General features: G+C 40.3%; 1 protein-coding gene and 1 pseudogene across 2 annotated transcripts in view; one reads left to right on the top strand and one right to left on the bottom strand.

The window, feature by feature from the left end:
• Window positions 1-4904: 4904 nt before the first annotated feature.
• LOC129136625 (N-acetyllactosaminide alpha-1,3-galactosyltransferase-like) lies at window positions 4905-11264 on the bottom strand (annotated as a pseudogene).
• Window positions 11265-14277: 3013 nt separating this feature from the next.
• CAND1 (cullin associated and neddylation dissociated 1) overlaps window positions 14278-16990 on the top strand; it is a 45517-nt gene continuing 42804 nt past the window's right edge. For both annotated transcript variants that reach the window (XR_010148274.1, XM_509204.8), the window contains exon 1: window positions 14278-14792. Coding sequence is in view for 1 of the 2 variants with exons in the window: in XM_509204.8 (XP_509204.4) it covers window positions 14725-14792 (68 nt within the window). In the remaining variant the exon portion in view is untranslated. The remainder of the gene's footprint in view (window positions 14793-16990) is intronic.

The raw sequence follows: 16990 nt of genomic DNA, 5'->3' as shown, positions 1-16990 counted from the left end.
AGGCTCTCCCTGATGGGAGATAAATAAGGGTGGGTTGGGGGTACTGACCCCACACCTACAGTAGCTGAAAGGCTCACAAGCCCTCCTGTAAAACTTGACCTCTTTCCTCTCCATTCCTTTCTTTTCTCTTTCCCTTGTTCTGTTCAATCTAGGGGTCTAACCTTGAAAGGGAAAAACAGTTTCCAACATTCTGGCCTCTAATTTTGTTGTTCTCTTTGAAACTCCAAGTGGTTACATATTATGGCCCATTTCTCTGCACATTTTAAACTGATAGACAAATTACAACAAAAAAATTCAAAGCTCAAAGAGTGAACCTACACTATAGAGTTAAATAGAGTCTTATAAAACTCTATCTTCCTTTTTCCTGCCTGCTTTAAATCTACTGTTACTAAACTGCTAGTACTGAGAGAAGACTCATTATTTATGGCCTAACTACAATATAAACATTAAAACTCATTTAAAGTATATATTTTAAAAAGGTTTTGTTAAACCAAACTGCCATAAAGACTACTTTACCCCAGATTTTGGTTCACAGCCTTGCTTAGATTACCCAGCAGGGCAAACCAAGTTTAGCCATGTGAACAGGTTCCAATTTTATCAAAAAAATAACCTAAGAGTCAGCTATCTTTTATATGTCTGTGAGTTGGTGGTGCTGTCTCATGACTAGAGCTCCAAGGTAAAAGCTATTGAATCTTTGTGTATGTATGTATACATGTTTAGCTATGGGTACATAATATAATAGTTACATTCTGTCTTGTGTCTAACATACTATCAAATTGACATGTAGGTAAGTGAATACTCATAAATTAATCCCGGCTGGGTGAAGTGGCTCATGCCAGTAATCTCAGCACTTTGGGAGGCTGAGGAAGGTGGACTGCTTGAACCCAGGAGTTTGAGACCAGCCTGGGCAACAGGGCGAAACCCTGTCTCTTAAAAAAATATAAAAACTAGCTGAGTATAGTGATGATGCCTGTAGCCCAGCTACTCTGGAGGCTGAGGTGAGAGGATCACTTGAGCCTGGGGAGGCTGAGGCTGCAGTGAGCCATGATCACACCATTGCACTGCAGCCTGGGTGACAGAGTGAGATCCTGTCTCAAAAAAATAAAATCAAGCCCAAATGCTTTTCAAGTTCACATGCACCTTTGATAAATAAGCCTGCCTTAAAATTATTAATAAAATAACATTTAAAATGTTTAAAAAACTATTAACGTATATTTTTGTTTGAGTCTATTTATTAAATGGTTTCATATTCATATCTGCCAAATATTATTAGGCGTCAAAATTTGGCATAAAAATTATAAAAGTATAAACCCACCCAAAACCAAAATATTTTTGCTTATATAATTTTTAATAAATAAAACACTTAATATTGAATAAAAGCAACTAAATCTTCTAAATGATCAACAAAATGTCCATGTGTTTAACGTTTAAATTCTTAAACACCTTATGTTCATAAACTTTGAAATAGTTAAGAAAAAAATAACTTTAAATCATGACCATCCCTATATAATATCTGTTTTCAAAAGTAATCTAAATAAACAATTAAAATAAAAAATTGAGTGCGTATGAGATAAATGCTTATAAGTAAACTTTGTACATAATTTAAAATCTTAAAATCATTATAGATGCTTATTAAATGTCTGTGCCATTTCCAATTAAAAAATTTATTATATGAAAAACATATTCCAAAATTGTAGAATGGTTCTCATCTATAAAATGCTAAAACTTGGCTGGGCACAGTGGCTCACACCTATAATGCCAGCACTTTGGGAGGCCGAGGTGGGCGGATCACGAGGTCTGGAGTTCGAGACCAGCCTGACCAACACGGTGAAACCCTGTCTCTACTAAAATTATGAAAATTAGCCAGGTGTGGTGGCATATGCCTGTAATCCCAGGTACTCAGGAGGCTGAGGCAGGAGAATCGCTTGAACCCAGAAGGTGAAGGTTGCAGTGAGCGGAGATGGTGCCACTGCACTCCAGCCTGGGCAACAGAGCAAGACTGTCTGAAAAAAAAGCTAAAACTACTAAAAAACAGTTTTACATACAAAATATACAAAAAATATATTTAAAAAATTAAATCTGCTCTTAGTAAAAAGTTATAAATGGTATAAAAATACAATTTTTTGGCCGGGCACAGTGGTTCACGCCTGTAATCCCAGCACTTTGAAAGGCCGAGGCAGGTGAATCACCTGAGGTCGGGAGTTTGAGACCAGCCTGACCAACATGGAGAAACCCCGTTTCTACTAAAAATACAAAATTAGCCAGGCGTGGTGGCGGGCACCTGTAATCCCAGCTACTCGGGATGCTGAGGCAGGAGAATCGCTTGAACCTGGGAGCTGGAGATTGCAGTGAGCCAAGAATGTGCCATTGCACTCCAGCCTGGGCAGCGAGAGCAAAACTCTGTCTCAAAAAAAAAAATAAAAATAAAAATAAAAAAAAAATATATATATATGTATATATGATTTTTGTTAAAAAATATAATTTTGTCTAATCCAAAGAGTTTTAAAAATTACCTTAACAAAACAAAATTAAAAATTTAAATAAATGTAAAAAATTTGTAAAGAGTTCATCTTATTTTAAAAGTTCTATAAGCATAAACAAGTTGACTAAAATTTAAAGGGAATTATTTAGTCTCTCCATTGGTTAAACATTAAAATAAAAATATACTAATCCAGGGCCAAAATATGGGACCGTGTGTCTAAATAACAGGGTTTTCTCAAAAAATTAATCTACTTTTTAACAAAAAGTTATAGTTATAAAAATTTTATAAAAATTTTACCTTATAGTCATTATAATTAAATAAACAAAGTTTTATTAAAAATTGGGTTTAACATTAATAATACACAAATACAAAAGTAAAATTTACCTTTCTCTTTTAAACAACACTTTCATATAATATTAAAAACAATAAAAGATTTTTATTTGCCTTTTAAATAAGCAACAAATAAAGAAGAAAAAAAAGAGACATGCTGGCCTCATGCTGTTTTTATTGGATCCTATTTAAAGAACAGTCTCCCTCTATCAATGAGTAGAGATTTTTGTCTTAAATTTTTTTTATTTATCACTTGTACTAAATAACTGACAATAACCTAAAATTTTATTTATTTTATAATATCAAGTATTTAAGCCTAGAATACTTGACAAACTTTTCAAAGTCAAATTCTAAATTAAGCCTTTTTTCTTTTCTTTTCTTTTTTTTTTTTGAGACAGTGTCTCACTCTCTCGCCCAGGCTGGAGTCCAGTGGCACAATTATGGTTCACTACAACCTCCATCTACCAGGCTTAAGTGATCCTCCCACCTCAGTCTCCCCAGTAGCTGGGACTACAGACGTGCACAACTACACTTGGCTAATTTTTAAATTTTTTTATAGAGACGCGGTTTCCCCATGTTTCCCAGGCTGGTCTTAAATTCCTGGGCTCAAGCAATCTTCCCACCTCAGCCTCTGAAAGTGCTGAGATTACAGGGGCAAGCCATCATACCTGGCTTTAAGCCTTCTTGTAATCTAATCGACTCTTTAAATATTAAGTCCCTTAAAGTCCAAGAAAATCAATTTGACATTTAATGTATTAAAATTATACAAAAAGATTGTTAAGGATAAAATAGTGTTTGACTTTCTTCTTTAAGCTATATTTACATAAATATATTGTCAATATATATTCCAAAACTATATAAAATTCCTATAATTCTGTTTCAATATATATCGATAATAATTATATGAAGTTATTATGTGCCACAAAAGTAACCAAGCTTTAACCATGATTACTTTAAAACTTTTGTCATCCACAATTGTTTTAATTATTTTCAAAACAATTTTATAATCAACTATAAAACTCTAATAAATACTCTTAAATACAAATATCTAATAACTTTAAAAATTATGCCAGTAAAATAAAAAAAATTCAAGACTCCCATAAAACCTACTGTGTTCATACATATCAAACAAAACAAATTAATTACATAAACTATACTAATAAAAAATATTTTTATAACTTTTTATTTAAAACACTGTTAATTCTTCTGTTTTACAAAGTCCAAAAAACTTTTTCTTTTTAGCTATTGACAACTTTCAATAGTCAGATAAAATACACTCCTATAAAGAAAATTTAAGACATATTTTTCTCTAGCTAATCTCTCCAAAATTTACAAACTATTTATACATATACTTAATTTATAACAATATTATTATTTACATAAATTCAATAAAAATCTATTTTCTTTTATAACACAAAATTAAAAACACTATTTTACCAAAATTTTAATTTAAAAAACATACTTACAAACTACTTTAAAATATCAAAATTAACCTATAAAGCCAATAAAAGCCCCTTAAAAAACTAACCTCATACCTTGCCTATACAGTGTCTATACAAAATTCTTAACCTATAACAAATAAAAAGTGTCACTTTCTAACAGGAACCACAGCCCCAAGTTTTCTTGAGACCTCAAAAGAAAAAATTTGCCCATTTAATACAAATATTTAAAGACACAAATAAACCCATGACTGGACTCAAAACTTCAAAAGATCTAATCTAAAATTCACTATAACAAAGTTCCAACAAAGCCAATTTTTAAAAAAGCCTATATGACAAATAATTATTCTTACTGACTTTATACAAATACACAAGCCAAATATAATAAAACTAAAACTTATTTTGCCTATAAATTTGTCCTATTATAATTTGTCTTTAATAAAAACAAAAACTAAAAAAGTTTCAAAAAAACCTAACTATAATACACCTGTAATTAAATTCTAGTCTTATCCACTGTTTTTGAGTTTTTATTATTTTCTATAATTTTAACTAAATCCTAAATTTTTTCTAGAGTACAAATTTCCAAACTAATATTTTCAATTTTTTTCTTTTATTTTTCTAACTTAAACTCAATAAAATTACTACTACCTCTTTCCTGAGGCCTTACAAACTAAAGCTTATTCCTTATAACACAGACAAAGAAAACGTCAAATTACTAATGCCTTCCTCCTCTATAACTAAAAGTACTTTAACATCCAAATAGTTTTCCAACATTAATCTTTGCTTTTCCATTTCCATAAAAATGCCTCTTAATAAACTTTTTTCTGCCTTCATCACATAAAAAGGCCTAGCCCATGTACAATACTACCTTCTAAATAAAACAACTAACTAAACTAATCCACCCTCATAAACTAAACAAGACTTAAAGCCACCTTCATAAATATTCATATCCCTATTTACAGCCTATTAAATATATATATTAGCCAACCTGTCATCACATCCAATTACAATTAACAATAAAAACCCTACATAATTAAAAAATTCAAAAATGCCTCAAATAGCCCTACAAAATATACACCAAAAAATTAAATCTATGTGTGACCCTACATTGTCACTAAATCAATAGGGGACATTCTAATTCAGGTCAGGACCATGTTAGTGACAAAAACTACTTATAACATTGGCCTGGCCTACAGGGGTAGATATATCCCTGTGTTACAAAACTTACTACTATTATACCCTCTGTGTAAAACTGTAAGACAGACTTTCCCCAAAACTTTCTAAACCTCAAACTATAACACTCCAATAAAGATTGTCTATAGGCCCAAATACTCATAAATATTTCCAAATCCAAATAAATCAATTCCATTCTAATACCCCCAAACTATGCCCCTTCTCAACAAAAAAATAGCCAAAACAATTATGGCAGCCATTTTCCATACAAATAAAATAAAATTTGACAATAAAAATTACAACCAAACAGCTTAACTTCAAACTGCATTTTAAAACTTTTTTTCCTTTCCAACTTTCTCCCCAGTCTCAAAATATAACTTGAAAATAAACTACAAATGTGTTTTACAACCTCAAAATGTTTTCTTTCCTCCCTTCTCCCAATCTCAAAATATAACTTTAGACAAACTATATATCTGCTTCCTTTTGCCTTAAAATACAGCCTCAAAATGTACTATAAATTGCCACTCCCCTTCTTTCCCATACTATACTCCCATGCCTTATGCATATTTATTTACTTACATCCTTGTTAAGTACATGCCATACTCACAAAATGTCAAAGGCCAAATCCTAACACAAACCAGACACCTCCAAAATCCTCTCCCCAGTCAAGACTGAAACTCACTCCCAGCTAAAAACTGACTATAGGCCAGATGCAAAGGCTCACACCTGTAATCCCAGCACTTTGTGAGGCCGAGGTGGGAGGACTGCTTGAGCCCAGGAATTTGAGACCAGTCTGGGCAACATGGTGAAACCCCGTCTCCACCAAAAAAAAATACAAAAAGTTAGCTGTGCTGGGTGGTGCATGCCTGTGGCCCTAGCTACTAGGGAGGCTGAGGTAGGAGAGGATCACCTGAGCCTGGGAGGTCAAGACTGCATTGAGCCAAGATCACACCACTGCACTCCAGCCTGGGAGACAGAGTGAGACCCCATCTCCAAGAAAAAACAAAAATTGACCATAAAATTGACTGCAATTAATTTGTAACCTAATTAAAGCCCAAAATGACACCAGGGCCTTCACCAAATAAAACAACAATTCACAATAAGTCATTAAAACAAACCGTGCCACCTCATACCCACTTCCTCTCCTACATTCCAAACCCCTCTCTCCTTAAAAATCTCTATCTTCCCTCCACAAAGGGAAGAGTGGAAATTTTTTAAAATTTCACCCATTCTTCCCCTTGCTAACACAAGTAGTAAAGTCTTGCTCTCTTTCTTTCACATCTCATTATTATTTTGACTCCTTTCTATAAACAAATGGCCGAACCCTTTTGCTGGTTACACGTCTAGTTGTTACACTTCCATAGTGCAGATGAAAAATGAGAGGTTACTTGATTTCTTCAGTTTACTCTTTGATGTCAGCCCTCCAAGTTGGGGTATGAGGGGCACGGGAACCCTGAGGTCCAGACTAGCTAAGTGGTGGGACTAGCTGATGATCCATTGTCCTCTGATGAAGCCCACATTCTGGAAATGGAACTCCTTGAAAACCTCTTCTATCCACTGCAGGCGTTTGCCTTCTCTGACAGCATCCATATCTCCTCACCAAGGATCTGAAGACATAAGTTGCAGAGTCTGGTAGACCGAATACAACTTGGGCAAAACAAGAAGCACCTTCCATTCAAGTCCCTGCTGTTTGTCAGTCATGGGGTCAACCAAGCTGGAAATCACCCATACTGCCTCCCATTCAGTGCCTGGATCCATGATGTATTTAAGCACCAACCTCATGGCATGTGTTCCTGCAAGGTGGCACTGCCCCACAGCGATCAGCCCCTCTCTTGCACTCTCTCTTTGCTATTTCATGGCACTCATGTTGAGGCTGTTTTCACTTCACATTGAGCACCTTGGTTCATTCAGGTTCCCTGGGACTCTGACCCATGCACCATCATAATATCTACTGGGAATCTCCACCAAACTTTCACACAGAAACCAAATGACATCCTGATGAGAAAAGAATGGACTACAGATGGCCCGAAACAATCTGTTCTTGAAGTATTTTGAGGATTGCCAAGGCAAACGGTGTCCTTACTGAAAGTTCCCCTGCTGCAAATAAAAACTCCATGTTCTTTAGATCCATCGGAAACAGGAAAACATTGAAATCAAGGGTATAACCCCCTACAACCATATCTCGCTGCCAACACTTCCCTTACCACCTGATTTTCTCCAGGATGTTATCTGACACATGTAGAGTTTTGTTTGTTTGTTTTTAGATGGAATTTCACTCTTGTTGCCCAGGCTGGAGTACAATGGTACAATCTGGCTCACTGCAACCTCTGCCTCCCAGGTTCAAGTGATTCTCCTGCCTCAGCCTCCTGAGTAGGTGGGATTACAGGTGTGCGCCACCATGCCCGGCTAATTTTTTGAATTTTTAGTGGAGACTGGATTTCACCATGTTGGCCAAGCTGGTCTTGAACTCCTGACCTCAGGTGATCCACCCCCTTGGCCTCCCAAAGTACTGGGATTACAGGCATGAGCCGCCGTGCCTGGCCTGTTTCTGGCTTTATCTTTGCCTATGACAAGTTCTTTCTGGTTCAGCCGATAGTACTTCCCCCAAATTCAGAATACATAAGAAATCACTGGGAATTTACACCTGATTACCATAGATTCATTCTCTCATATTACAATGCTCAAAGTTACAAGGAGAGATAGTATGTGATTGCAATGTTGGTGTTTCATTAATATTTTCTTAAAGTTAAAATTGTTTTCTGAGGAAGTAGCCAGAATAATAATTCTCTCAAATTCAAAAAACTGTTGGCACAATTTGAAGTCAGTCATCATTTCTAACCAACGTATATTCTTTTTGCTGCCAAGATAGCTTGACAATTTTAATATCTGCATGATGGCCTATAATGATAATCCCAGCAGCATTCTGGTGATAAGATCTTAGAGGGTATGTTGAGGAAGAAATACTTGTTTAGGTGGCTTTCATCATGCCACTTGGCTTCGAGGTCATTTTTCCTGTCCTGGAGGATTCCCTTAAAGCACTCCTGGGTGATGTTGAGAAAGTGAATGGGTGTTCCACCAAAAATGGCTGCGTGGTAATAAAAATCCCCCTGGCCAAATGGAATGTATGCCACCGACTCCTTCTGCCTCTCCTAAGTATTCTCCTCAGGATGTGTCCAGTACCACCAGGCCTATAGCTGAGCCACGGACTGGCCCAGGGTCTCCACTCCAAAATTGTCTTGCAACACTTGGTCCACATCCATGCAGAAGAGGAAGTCAACTTCCTGTTGGATGTGGGCCAACATGTGCTCCCTGTTGGTCTTCATGCCCATGATGCTGATGACCTGCTACCTCTTCTCGTGCTTGATCTCAAACACTCTGAAGAAACGCAGAGGACCCAGCTCTATCAACGGCATCCTGGAGATATTATCGGCCATGATGTAAAACATGACTTTGTGGCTTACCATGAAGTACCTATCAGCAGATGCTATGAACTCCTTCAAGTAATACTCTACATGTCTTCCGACAGCAAAAACCGTCAACCCACAGTAATTTTCTGTTTGGCATAATAATTTTCTAGGATGGTTCTGTTCTAAGTGCCTTCCCACACAACCGGCTCATTCCAACTGGTCACCGTCAGCACCTCTGGGCGATCGTATGGATTAAACCAGTTCCATAGCCGAAGCTCTTTTTTTGTCATCTTCTTTTCTTTTTTATTTCTCTTTTTCTTTGTCTATGTCTTCTTCTTCCTCTGCTTAAGGATTGTGGGTCCCATTGTTGAAGCAGCTTGGAAACCACCGGCCCTTCTGCCCGCCGCCGTCAACAACTTCTGGGTGTTTTAAGTGATACATCCACAAGAGAGAGCCTTCTTGGGTGTTGATACATTTCCAAACCACAACAATCGCAGTTGAGACAACCAGCATTGGAGGAATTACGTTTCCTTTGACATTCATTATTTTCTCCTTATCATCTGCTTCTTTCACCCCAGAGTAAAAGGCAAAACAACAAAGTTCTACTGAGCTCCCTTCTGCAGAAGGAAGAGTTCAAGGAAGGGAAGGTGCTGCGTTCCAACTCTTGACTGGCAGAACCCGGGCGCCTAGGGCTGGCGCGTCGCGAGGGACCCTAGGTAAGACTCCGCCTCCCTCCCCGCCCAGGTGGCCCCTGGGCGCTCGGATCAGCCGCCTAGCCGCGTCCGCCCCAGCCCAGCAAGGCCTGCCGGGAAAACGTATCGGCTTTGACATTCAACTCAGAATTTTATTTCAGAAATTACCAACCAGTTGAATAAATATAGATCTATTTATTCCCTTTAACTCATTTACAACAAATGTAGAAATTGAGCACGGGCCACATGTACTTGGCAGAAGGCTGTTTTAAAAATGAACATCAAACTAATTTTCTGCCAAGACTCTCTCCTCCCCATCATCCATTCAGCACTAGGTTCAGAAAAAATTACCTACAGAACAACGGTTTTCAAATTATGTTTCATGGTCACGGTATTCTCTTTCCTTGAGATGATACAGGTACAACTTTAAATTCTATGCTCAAATGTGTCAAGCAGCTGCATACTACATATTCCTCTTACATGCTGCCATATTAAATGTTCTGTGGGCCGGGCGCTGTGGCTGTAATCCCAGCACTTTGGGAGGCCGAGGCGGGCCGATCATTTGAGGTCAGGAGTTCAAGACCAGCCTGGCCAACATGGTGAAACCCCGTCTCTACTAAAAATACAAAAATTAGCCGGGCAAGGGGGCGCACCTGTAATCCCAGCTACTCAGGAGGCTGAGACAGGGAAATCACTTGAACCCGGGAGGTGGAGGTTGCAGTGAGCCGAGATTGCACCACTGCACACTCCAGCCTGGGTGACAGGGTGAGACTATGTCTCAAAAAAAAAAAAAGTTTGGAGACATGGTACTATTAAGAAAACTGTTTCCTGCACTTCTTCTCTTAACCACAACCCTCCTCAGCAACAACATCCCCTTTCCCCAGCCAACACATAACCCAAGACCCAAGAGTATTTGCTTCTATTATTTTATGGAACTAGTGTTCTAGGTTTCACAACTTGGGAAATCCTACAGCAGAGCTTCCCTGTAATAACAGGGCAGAAGAATGGAAAGCCATACAAAGCCCTGGAGGGTCTTTTTTCCCCTAAGAATTTTGATGTTTTCTTTATTTCATGCCATATCAGAATTGCTTTAGTGAAAATTTAGAGGGTTTTAATTCCATTTACTTTTATTTCACATTCCTAGTCTCGAGCAGGGGTGACCTTTATGAAGTTACTTACCCTCTTTGTGCCTCTCATACTTAAAATGTGAAAAACACCAATCTCATAGGGCTGTTCTGAGGATTGAGTTAATACAATGCCTGACTCATAAATAAGTGCTCGGCAGGGCATGGTGGCTCACGCCTGTAATCCCAGCACTTTGGGAGGCTGACGTGGACAGATCACCTGAGGTCAGGAGTTCAAGACCAGCCTGGCCAACATGGTGAAACCCTGCCGTCTCTATTAGAAATAAAAAAGTCAGCCAGGCATGGTGGCAGGCACCTGTAATCCCAGCTACTTGGGAGGCTGAGGCATAAGAATTGCTTGAACATGGGAGGCGGAGGTTGCAGTGAGTGGAGATTGTGCCACTGAACTCCAGCCTGGGCAACAGAGTCAGACTCCCTCTCAAGGAAAAAAAAAATGCTCATAAAGGCCGGGCGCAGTGGCTCACACCTGTAATCTCAGAACTTTGGGAGGGCGAGGTGGGCAGATCACTGAGGTCAGGAGTTCATGACCAGCTTGGACAACATAGTGAAACCCTGTCTCTACTAAAAATACAAAAATTAGCCGGGCGTGCTGTAATCCCAGCTACGTGCGAGGCTGAGGCAGGGAGAATCGCTTGAACCTGGGAAGCAGAGGTTGCAGTGAGCCGAGATTGCGCCATTGCACTCCAGCCTGGGCTACAGAGCAAGACTCTGTCTCAAAAAAAAAATAAATTTTAAAAATGCTCATAATTATAACAATTATTATATATAAAGACTTGTACTTTTGTCTTTGAAGGACTCAAAACTTTAGTAGAAGCAATTTCTATATTAGAACAGTGACAGAAAGGTCAGAAAGAAAAGCTTAGGGACAAATGAAGGCCACCAACTACCAAAACATTTGGACTTTATTCTGTAATAGTCAGCCACTGAATGTTTTCAATAAGTAAGTAGTACTATAAAAACAATGTTTTGGACAACTCTGAAGTGGTTGTGTAGAATGACTTGGGAATAGGAACAAATAAAAGATTAAAATAATATAACAATAGCTAATGTTTATGCTTTTCTGGACCTTCGTTAAGTATGTAGGAAATATTAGTTATAAATATTATTATTATGGTCTAGGAAATGTGCTAGGCACCTTATATAGGATATTTTATTTAACTTTTTTTTTTTTGAGATGGAGTTTTGCTCTTGCTGCCCAGGCTGGAGTGCAATGGCGCGATCTCGGCTCACTGTAACCTCTGCCTCCCGGGTTCAAGAGATGCTCCTTGCCTCAGCCTCCTGAGTAGCTGGGATTACAGGTGCCTGCCACCATGCCCAGCTAATTTTTGTATTTTTAGTAGAGAAAGGGTTTCACCATATTTGGCTGGGCCGGGCGTGGTGGCTCATGCCTGTAGTCCCAGCACTTTGGGAGGCTGAGGCCAGTGGATCACCTGAGGTTAGGAGTTATTTAACTCTTAAAACAACCTGAGGTAATATCCTGATCATCATTTACCCACGAAGAAACTGAAGTTGAGAAAGATGAAAATGAATTGCCTATGACACCAAGTAAGTGGCTGTAAACATGATTTATATTTAAGGAATCTGACTCCGAATATTATAGTTCAGCTGGAAATTCAAAAGTGAAAAAATTTACACACAGAAAAAGACAAACCATGATTTGCTTTCTGAGTGGACACAGGCTAAAAGAAAGTATTATTGATAATACCAAATGACTGAGGCCTTGAGGTCCACACATACAAAAAAAGACCTGCTTCTTTGTGTGTGTGTGTGTGTGTGTGTTTTACATTAAATACGGTGGAAAGGCTATTCAGAGCAAAAGGCAATTAATTGTGGCTGAAGCACTAAGGACAGTCTGATGAAAGATATATTAATCATGGCAGATTGGTAAAATGAAATATGGCATTACTGGGGAGAAAAAATATCATATATTACGTATATATTATTATCATCATTTTAAGACGTTGTCTCACTCTGTCGCCCAGGCTGGAGTGCAGTGGCACGATCTCGGCTCACTGCAACCTCCGCCTCCTGGGTTCAAGCAATTTTTCTGCGTCAGCCTCCCGAGTAGCTGTGACTACAGGCGCGCCACCATGCCCAGCTAATTTTTGTATTTTTAGTAGAGATGGGGTTTCACCATATTGGCCAGGCTGGTCTCGAACTCCTGATGCCCTGATCTGCCCGCCTCGGCCTCCCAAAGTGGTGGGGTTACAGGCATGAGCCACCGCACCCGGCCTTTATATTACATACATTTAAGTAAAAGGATACATGAGAGCAGATCAGAGGTATGTGTGAAATTTAGACACATATTATGAGGCTAAATCAAGTTTCATCTGTTTTATTAACTCCTATTGCCTGACTTTGAAGTACTCAGTAATAGTTGATGAATACAGAAAACAATGGTAAAGGTCAGGTAGATTTGATCGGATTTGAGTTATGTGTTAGTAGAGAGCTATTTAAAGGTTTGTTGTTGTTTTTAACAGGAGTATCAAGTGAGATTGATTTTTCATCTCTTCACCAGGCTCTCTGTTCTTTTAGAAAGGCCTGTCAGCTAGCTCCATCCCTAACACTTTCAGGGATGTTGATCCCTAGCTGGCAAAACTTGTGTTTAAAATCCCAAATATTAAGCAGATGAAAAACTTGGATACTAAATACTTTCATAACTCATCTCCACGAATTTGTATGTCTGAGGGAACAATACACAGCTGCAGGTCCATCAAGGCCACAAAAGCTAACTACAGAGATAGTCTTTTAGCTATTTTGAAATCAGTAGGGCCTGACTACAGCCATCCGTCGCATACCCACTACTCTTACTAAGGTCCTGCTGGCGTCAGAGAGGTGGTTCTACGATGCACGGTAGGAGTGTGTCTGGCCAGAGAAGTGGGGAGGCTCAGCTGCCTTGGGAGGTGCAAGTAGTAGCGCTAGGAAGTTGCTGCTAGGCCTCTGGCAAGAACACCAACTGTTCCGCAATGCGCCTGGCCAAACTGCAGCAGCCTGCTCTGCAAATACCGCATAACAGAAAAAGCCTGTATTAGAGAATATAAGAATCCGCGGCAGAAACGGAGTGCGCGACGATTCTAAGGTTTTTACCCAGCACGGCTCCCCCATCAGACTGCAAATCCCAGCATTCACTCCTTCCACGGGAGCCAATGAGGAAGCTACTAGTTCCCGCAGCCAATCACATTCTGAGCCAGTATATCACCCGACTGAATTCTGGGATTTGTGGTTTTCACGTGGCAACATTACACCAGGGTGGTTAAGGCAATGCAGGCCACGCGTCTGATCCCAAACGATACCTCCCTGTTATAAATTCTTATGTTGGTTCCGCAAGCTAACTCCTTAACTGTCGTTACTCCTAGGCTTCCTCCTTCTCAAAGCTCGTAATCTTTTTCTCTTAATGTCATTAAATAATCAAGTTATTTTCAGATTAAGGCCCACTTGCTCCACTCGTCTCCTGTCCCTTAACCGTCGCTTTAGAGTCTCGCGAGAACAGCCCCTTTTTTTTGTGTTGTCATGCCTCCAAAAGGCGGGTCACACGAAAACTGACACAGGTTTCAGCCAACCGAATTGTCTTTTAACTCTCTTCTCCACAGCGTGCGTGGGGAGGCCTCCGTGAACTCTGACCTTAGCTTTCCGTAGCGTCCCGCGTCTGCCGCCCCCGCCCCCGGAGCGAAGGAGGCGGGCTTTGGCCTTTTGCCCTAGGGAGCGAGTGCGGAGCGAGTGGGAGCGCGACGGCCCTGAGTGGAAGTGTCTGGCTCCCCGTAGAGGCCCTACTGTACGCCCCGCCGCCCATGAGCTCGTTCTCACGCGAACAGCGCCGTCGTTAGGCTGGCTCTGTAGCCTCGGCTTACCCTGGGACAGGCCCACGCCTCGCCAGGGAGGGGGCAGCCCGTCGAGGCGCCTCCCTAGTAAGCGTCGGCGTCGCGCTGCGACCCTGGAAGCGGGAGCCGCCGCGAGCGAGAGGGGGAGCTCCAGTGGCGGCGGCGGCGGCGGCGGCAGCGGCAGCGGCAGCGGGCGGCAGCTCCAGCAGCGCCAGCGGGCGGGATCGAGGCCGTCAACATGGCGAGCGCCTCGTACCACATTTCCAATTTGCTGGAAAAAATGACATCCAGCGACAAGGACTTTAGGTGAGGCCGAGATCCGACCCTCACCCCACCTCGGGGTTCTCGCAGCCGCGGCCCTGGCCGTCACGCAGGCCTTGCCCCACCCCTTCGGCCGTAGCCGGTAGCTTCTCTGCCCCGAAGTCTCCAGCCCACCGGTCCGCTGGCCTCCCGATCCCTGCGGAGCCCCTTTCCTCTCCCCTCTTGCAACCCCCTCCCCCCATTCTTTCTCCTAGGCAGTTGCCCGCCGCGGTCTCTAGGCCCCGTTTGCTTGTCTCAGCGCCCCCACATCCTTCCCTGCCCCACCAGGAGGCGATTCTTGCGTTTCAGGTAGCGCGAAGGGGCTAAACCACCCACCATTGTGGAGAAGGGAGTTGCTCTAGGCCGGGAGACCGGGCGCCGGGCCTATTCGCTTGCCATCCTGCGGCGCTAGGCCGCCGTGCTCGCTGGGGCCCAAGCTGCTGCCCACTCGGGGACCCGGCAGCCTCCTCTCTGCCCGCAGGTGCGCGTGGGCCTTGCTGCATTCAGGTGGAATGATGAACTTTTGCGCTCTTGGCTGATACATAGTTCTTTTTTGGATTATTAATTTTCGTGAAGGTGGGAAGAAGGGGGAGGGGAGCCAGGATGGAGGAAACTTCGCTCATAGGGTTTTCCCGCCAGCATCACTGTCAGTTCCTCTTGTCAGGTAAAACCAACTTAGGAACTCGGGGTTTCAGTCTCATGTCCTCATATCCAAAATCACTGCCAAAGGGGTGGATTGCTGGATCTTAATCATAGCAGACGGATCTTCAAAAGGAAGAGATGTTTAATACGGACCTGGTGAATATGAAGCTTTATTACAGCAGTTCTGTTCAGGAGATCGGTACTGTTGGTTCCAACGTGTTGTAATATGCATAGTGAAGATTTATTATATTTTTACAGGTTATCTTTGTTTTTATTTTTCCTTGGACGCTTCGGTGATTGTTGCATTCTTTCCCGCTTCCCATCTCTCCACAAATAAGTTCTCAATCTAAAAAAAAAAAAAAAAAAAAAAAAAAAATTGCTTATTTCCTTATACCTGTTTTGTTCTCTAATGCTTAGTGGTTGTAATTTGGGTGCATTTTAAAGGAAATAACAAACAGTCTTCAACTAAAATTGTGACTAAAGAGCTTGTTTGTTTTGTATGAACAATATGTTTTAACACCTGAAAATGTGTCCAAACCGTGTGGACTGGGAAGAACTTTTCGGATTTGTGAAAGGAGAACCATGAAAAAGTAGTAATTGTGTTCCTGATTAAATTGATATACTGGCTTATTAAAATAGTCAATGACCACAAAACCACGTATTACTTTAAAAAATATTTCTACCTAGGCAGCTCTTAAATGTATTTAAAACTTAAAAATCAGTTCGCTAATGGTAACAATTTTAGTATTGTAACTTTTTGGAGGTGACATGTTTGTTTTGTGTGTTTTAGATTTGTGTAGTTCTAGGGCCAAAATTAAGATTCTTGGGGGAAATAAAGGTTTTGTGTTGTTTTACGGGTTGGAATGCCGTTTGATTTTTGGGGCTTTGCTTGCTTCCAATTCAAGTAATGGATGAGGTGTGTGGCGTGATTTCCTCCCCATTGCTGTCAGTTTGGCTCATCCTGTAAAGGTGGTAAATTTCATTCTGATTGTGGTCAATTTCAGTCTGAAGGTAGCACTTTATAATAATACAATTTTGTTCAACTAGTCAGACTCCTGTATGGGTATAAGTTTAGAAAGGCTAAAGAAATTATGTGGTGATACCATACATGTGATTATTGACTGAAGCTTGCTTTCTTAAATTTCCTGTGAAAGAAAGATAACATGTACATACCTAGTTGTTTTTTTCTTAAATAAATTACATGAAAGAAATAATGCTCTGATACTAAATGACAGTCACTGCTGAATTTGGTAAAGATTATCTATGAATTTTGGTTGTACTGAATTAAAACATTGCCTGGAGGATTAGTGTAATATTGATATATTCCTAATAGTTGGTGAATGCTAAACAAGGTATGTTTAGGAGCAGTACGTGATTTCCAGTAATTTGGCATCATTAAGATATTTTTATCAACTCTCTTCTAAAAAACATTTTTATAATGCGCTGTAGCCATCTAGTTAATAAACAAGTCTTTGGAACTAAAGCACTTTATATATTTAGTTTAAACAGACATTTAATAATTAATTAGTGAGCGTTTGGAGTCAAGAATTTTGAAATTTTTC

The sequence above is a fragment of the Pan troglodytes genome, chromosome 10, assembly GCF_028858775.2.
Source record: "Pan troglodytes isolate AG18354 chromosome 10, NHGRI_mPanTro3-v2.0_pri, whole genome shotgun sequence".
NCBI classification, from domain to species: domain Eukaryota; kingdom Metazoa; phylum Chordata; class Mammalia; order Primates; family Hominidae; genus Pan; species Pan troglodytes.
The sequence above is the reverse complement of the archived record's forward strand: the minus strand, read 5'-3'. Positions and strand labels throughout refer to the sequence as shown.